The sequence below is a fragment of the Cephus cinctus genome, unplaced genomic scaffold (genome assembly GCF_000341935.2).
Source record: "Cephus cinctus unplaced genomic scaffold, Ccin1 Ccin1_scaffold0299, whole genome shotgun sequence".
Taxonomy (NCBI): Eukaryota; Metazoa; Arthropoda; class Insecta; order Hymenoptera; family Cephidae; genus Cephus; species Cephus cinctus.
The window spans coordinates 1-6,042 of NW_014333002.1; the positions used below are offsets into that span (position 1 = coordinate 1).

Sequence of the window (6,042 nt, forward strand, 5' to 3'; positions counted from 1 at the left end):
TTTCCTCCAGTTGACTTGCGAGCAGTCTGTTTCGTACGAGCCATGTTCACCGAATATTTTCTTTACTGGGAGCGTAGAGAGAACTTCGCACCATAAGATCCAAACGCATTATGGGAGCACCAACTTTGTTCACCCTGTTATAGACTCGTCCGATTGTTGAGCTCGACGCTCATTGGCCAGTCGGTAAGTGGTGGGGATACGAATAGGAGCGAGGATAAATACCCCTCGAATCCTAGCTACTGCATCAGTTCTACGGAATATTTCTTTAAGTGAGTTTCTATTACATTTCGTTGGTGAAAATGACTGGCCGTGGTAAGGGAGGAAAAGGTTTGGGAAAGGGAGGAGCGAAGCGTCACAGGAAAGTTCTTCGTGACAACATCCAGGGAATCACGAAGCCTGCCATTCGCCGTTTGGCTCGCCGAGGCGGTGTTAAACGTATCTCTGGCCTGATTTACGAAGAGACCCGTGGTGTTCTTAAAGTCTTTCTGGAAAATGTAATCCGTGATGCAGTTACATACACCGAGCATGCCAAGAGGAAAACCGTCACTGCCATGGACGTGGTCTATGCGCTGAAGCGTCAAGGACGCACTCTCTACGGTTTTGGTGGTTAATTTGTTTCTCGAGTTCTCAGCTACTCACCGTACACAACAAAAGGGCCCTTTTCAGGGCCACAAACTTTTTCAATACGTAAATGGAGCAAACCGTTTTACCATAGTATGTACTGATTAGTTTTAATTCCTCACCTCTTTCACGAATTAAGATTTTGATATTATGGTTTTCGTTCATGTAATTAGACAGCTAACATCTATAATTAGTTTTAATTCCTCACCTTTTCCACGGATTAAGATTTCGATATTATAGTTTTCCTTCATGTAATTAGGCACGTAATATCTATTTAATTATTTTTGAAGACTTTCATGTTTTAGTCAAGGTTTGGTCTTGGATTCTGATAGTTGTTGATGTTCATCCTTGTTTTTAATCTCATGTATTATATTAATAAATGTAAAATACTGAATTACTTTCTATATTTTCCTGATGGCTTTGGTAGGAGTTGAACTTACGTGTTTTTCCGTTTATCTTGTATTTCAATGAATTAAGTTTGCACTTAACGTTAAGAGGTTTAAAACGACAAATTGTTTTGTGGTGGAGACAGTAATGAACGGCATTAGTTTCAGACAGGGTTCACCCATAATGAATAATATGTAGATTCATTGAACGCAGTTGACCTATACTAGGCTGTGTAAAAAATCGCAATATGTTCAATTTGATTTTTGTTCGAATTTTAAACCTGTTTAATTTCTTACTGGAGACAATCAATTATATTTAAAGGATCATTTTGTTGCAACTTGCAAGTAGCGAGGTCGATTCTTCCTGAAAAAAATGGATTCCTGAATCGAATGTAACGGAATCGAATCTTAATTAAATCGAGCACTAAAAGATCAATTTTACATTAATTGATTCTGTAGTTGATTTTTTAAAACGCTGTTCACTGTACATAATATTAGCATAATTGTAATGGAAAAATAAGAAACGTTATTTCCAGTTTCTTTTTTTACTTCAAAGCACAAAAATACGAAAAAAAAAACAGAAAATCTTTGATCTCCGTCACCATTGCCGTTAGATTGATTAATAACGCCACCTGAATAACATAAGAATGCGTTCCAAAATGGCATTCACATATCTTAAGTCATATTCCGTAATTAAACCATGGTTGCAGTTATTAAATTTCAGCCAATGACATCGATTGATTTTTGTCATCCGTAGAAATCAATCGATGCAATTAGCTGTAATTTAATAACTGCAACCGTGGTTCAGTTACGGAATATACCGTCAATAAATATCTTTTTACTACATAATGATTCGCCTGTAACGTGAATCGGTCCGATTCTTAGGGTTTTGGGATCGATTCATTGGCTCGATCCAGTGTTTCAGATCGATCTGAAAAATCGATTTTCTTTCCCCAAAGAATCGATTTTTCGATTAATCGATCTCAGAGCGACATGCCTAGTCCTTCAGGATTCACCCATAATCAATAATATGTATTATGGATTCCTTGAACGCGATTGACGCTATACTAAAGTGAGTGAAGAAAGGCAACAAGTTCAATTTGTTTTTGTTCGAATTTTAAACCTGTTCAATTTCTTAGTAGTAACAATCAATTGCATTTAAAGGATCATTTTGTTGCAACTCGTAAGTTAAGATGGTCCCTTGAATATGAAATTAACGTAGTCTGAGCATACTTTAAAGATAATTTAACACTAATATAGAAATATTAATCAATGATGGCATCAATTACATTGTGATTATGAACGTAAGATATAACTGAGTTGAATATCTACACAATGTTTTGTGTATCAACACAGATAATTATCTAGTATAGATAAAGTCGTTGGTATGTAAAAACATAAGCAAAAATTATCGCCAAGGTCCATACCACGTTGAATACACCAGTTCTCGTCCGATCACTGAAGTTAAGCAACATTGGGCGCGGTCAGTACTTGGATGGGTGACCGCTTGGGAACACCGCGTGTCCTTGGCACTTTTTTGTTCTTTAAAATTTTTTTGCGGAATCGTATTCAAAAAAGCCTGTTAAGCGTCTAAGAATTCATATAAATAACAAAATATAAAGAATTTCATCAATTACATGATTATTACGAAATGCTATTGCGTAACAGCTTTATCTGTCCTTCACAGATATGGCGACTAGAAATACGTTATAAGTTTTAAACTAACAAATATAGATATTTCTTTAATTCTCATTATGTTAAGTACCACCCTAAATGTAAAAATTCTAAACAGTGTAACAAAGTTTTTGAATATTAAAACTTGCGCTATCGGCAAGGTCCATACCACGTTGAATATACCAGTTCTCGTCCAAAAATCAAAGTAATAGTTTTCTCCAAAAAAACTAAAGGACTCAAAATTTTCCAACCGATCAAGGTATATGAACATCCTGTCCGACCAGTTAACATTCTCAAGTACGTAGGCGTCCATCTAGATCAAAAACTTACATACAAGCAGCATATTAAACAAGTCCTAAAAAAAGTCTACTCAATACAGAGAAAACTTTATCCACTCATGATCAAAGGATCTCCACTGTCTAAACAGAACAAAACTCTTATCTACAAGATGCTGTTAAGACCCATAATGATATGTGCGGCTCCAGTATGGTGTGGCACGGCTCCAACCAATATGAAACCACTTCAAGTCTACCAAAATAAGTGCCTAAGACTGATTCTATCAGCCGATAGATATACTAAAATTAATGAACTACATGAGACTGTAAAAATCCCATGTATCAAAGACTATATAGATGAACTAGCTAATGACTTTTATGGAAATCAACTAGATGTAAGTGTATTAACTAAGCACATTACGAATATTAGATCTTATAATTTACCTTTTATTCTTAACCATAAACTGCCATATCAATCGCTTAAAATATTTCACATTATTAAATAAATAAATCGCCAAACTCAGAGTATAACGTACAACTAGAACAAGAAACAATGTCTTGTAACATAGCAATTTTCATAAATAGGTTTTTTCAATTTGTTTTTCCTATATTCAACCATATCAGAGCCAAAATTAACCAAACCTGGGGCAAGAAACACACCTGCACAAATTAATATATAATTAATGCTATCTTATAATAATCGTAGGTTAGTTTTAATTTAAGAAGGAACTACGCTCAAAGCAGTATTTAAACTATATTTATATGTTGGAAATGTGTGTATATATATATATTTATGAAATGTTAATAAGTAAATAATAATAATAATAATTCTCGTCCGATCACTGAAGTTAAGCAACATTGGGCGCGGTCAGTACTTGGATGGGTGACCGCTTGGGAACACCGCGTGTCCTTGGCACTTTTTTGTTCTTTAAAATTTTTTTGCGGAATCGTATTCAAAAAAGCCTGTTAAGCGTCTAAGAATTCATATAAATAACAAAATATAAAGAATTTCATCAATTACATGATTATTACGAAATGTTATATTTCACAAGTAATTTAGTTACTTAAAAATGGGATATAAATTGAAACATGTGAAATATTCCGGCTCCGATTACTCTTCCAATTTGTGGTTACTTATTGTGAAACGGGTGCCATAATGATTTTTACCCTTGTAGAATGTGCGCTCAACTCCGGGTTGTGAAAGAAACTGTGAAAATCCTGTTATTTAAGATTTTCGTTTTTGTTTTACTTAAATGGTAGATAAAAATTCTGAAATACCTTTAAAGAAGACCCAAAAGACATGATTGAAATTTCGTGTTCACTTTTCACGCCCGAAGTTGCCGTAAGCCGAACACTGTGCGGGGGAAGTGGGGGAATCGACTTGCGCGGCGTTCCAAACGACGAATCCCGTAACTCCGGATTTGCGTAAAACAGGGTAGCATAAGTCGGGGTATTACTGTATTCAAGTTTTCTTATAATTAGTATAATTATATTATACCTTTGTGTTTTATCACTGACACTTTTCTGGTGCTTACACATGTCATAGACATTAGAAACATACATTTTTATCTTCTAGCGGTAATTTTCCGACGTTCCGAATTTCCACTGTTGTGTGCACAGTTATTGAACCATTGCACAGTTTCAGGCCATTAACAATAAATTGTGCACAGTTCATCGTGCATAGTTCATTGCATGAAGTATCTAACGTTATTTGAATCATAGTTATTTGAATATTACATTTATTGGTACGCAATTTCTCGGTTCACTGTTACTCCGTGCGCAGTTGGAGTTCACCCATCGTGGGAAACGTATCGATAGGCACTGCATGTCATGTTTATTTCTGGTGGTGTCACAGTTTTTCACGTCGTCCGCTAGAAAGCGCTATATTCTTACTTCTGCGAACAGTGTTCACCGAACGCATTTTTTGCCCTTTGTGTTGTTCAATTTTTCGTCGTGTGCTTCTGCACGAAGAGAATTTTGTAGTATTACCCTTAATTGCATAGTAAAAATTACCCATGGGCCTACTAACAATCAGAGGTAACGATTATATAAATAGTCTTTAGCGTTATCGTGGTAATTTCTACCTACACAACATAGTAAAAATCATAGATGAAATTCATTAGGATGTGGTGTTTTAATTTGCTCTCTTCAGGAAAGAAATTCCTGTGATTGTTGGGAGAAAATAAAGACTGCACGAATGGCACAAAACGGACAGGAAACGCTAAGTAAAGGTGAAAACACGTTAACATTTCTGGCAGGGCAACACTCAGGCTCTGATAACACGTGCGTGACTCTACACTCAAAAACTTTCGAAGGTGACCGACCATTTACCACCGCAGTTGATTAAAATTTCTATAAATCTACTGTAAAATTTGTGTGAAATCTAGCAATTTCTTTGTTGTTTTGCAACACGAACATAAAATACTGTTCTACAGTGTAAAAATTGCGACTGGCCATATGTATTTTAGTGGTGGGTTAAAACTTCTTACAAACCTAAGTAGTAGTATAAGTTGGGCGTTTCTGGACCAAGATTCCTGTAACCGACATATACCGACACTCTAAAACTTTCGAAGGTGGGTGTCCGTGCTCTATGATTTCCGGAAGTGACGTCACCGGGACCCCTCGATTTTAAGAATTTTTGCTCGATTCCGGGAATTTTGCGTCATATTTTGGGAATTTTGCGTTCGATTCTAGGAATCATATACGATCGAGAAACTTCTAGAACATTCTAGAAGCTTCTAGAGCATTCCAGAAGCTTCGATGGACCCCCTTCCTCCCTCCCGATACTTTTAAATTTCAGACGGTAGCCTTCAGCCGTTTTGACCTTGAACGTTATCTCGCAGAGTCGTACGTCGAGAATGCAGTCCCTCATCCTCAGAGGTGTCAAATTACTCGTAGGAGTAGAATAGGAGTAGGAGTAGAGTAGGAGTTTGGAAGATACATCGACCTTGACATTGATTCCAGAAATTTTCTTCTCCAATCCTTTTACATAGAAAGAAACTCGTTCGAGGGTTTCTTGAAACCTTGTACGTCCACGATGAATTCCATTTTGATGAACTGCGCAGGGAGAGACGATGGCAGTCTCT

General features: G+C 36.4%; 1 protein-coding gene and 1 non-coding gene across 2 annotated transcripts; both read left to right on the forward strand.

Moving 5' to 3' along the window:
• The first annotated feature begins 260 nt into the window (after positions 1-260).
• On the forward strand, positions 261-804 carry LOC107266151 (histone H4). The gene has a single exon (XM_015736343.2). The coding sequence runs from the start codon at positions 300-302 to the stop codon at positions 609-611; it is 312 nt and encodes a 103-aa protein (XP_015591829.1). The 5' UTR covers positions 261-299; the 3' UTR covers positions 612-804.
• A 1,616-nt stretch (positions 805-2,420) lies between these two features.
• On the forward strand, positions 2,421-2,539 carry LOC112494124. The gene has a single exon (XR_003059270.1). It is a non-coding gene; the product is annotated as a 5S ribosomal RNA (ribosomal RNA).
• The last annotated feature ends 3,503 nt before the right edge of the window (positions 2,540-6,042 follow it).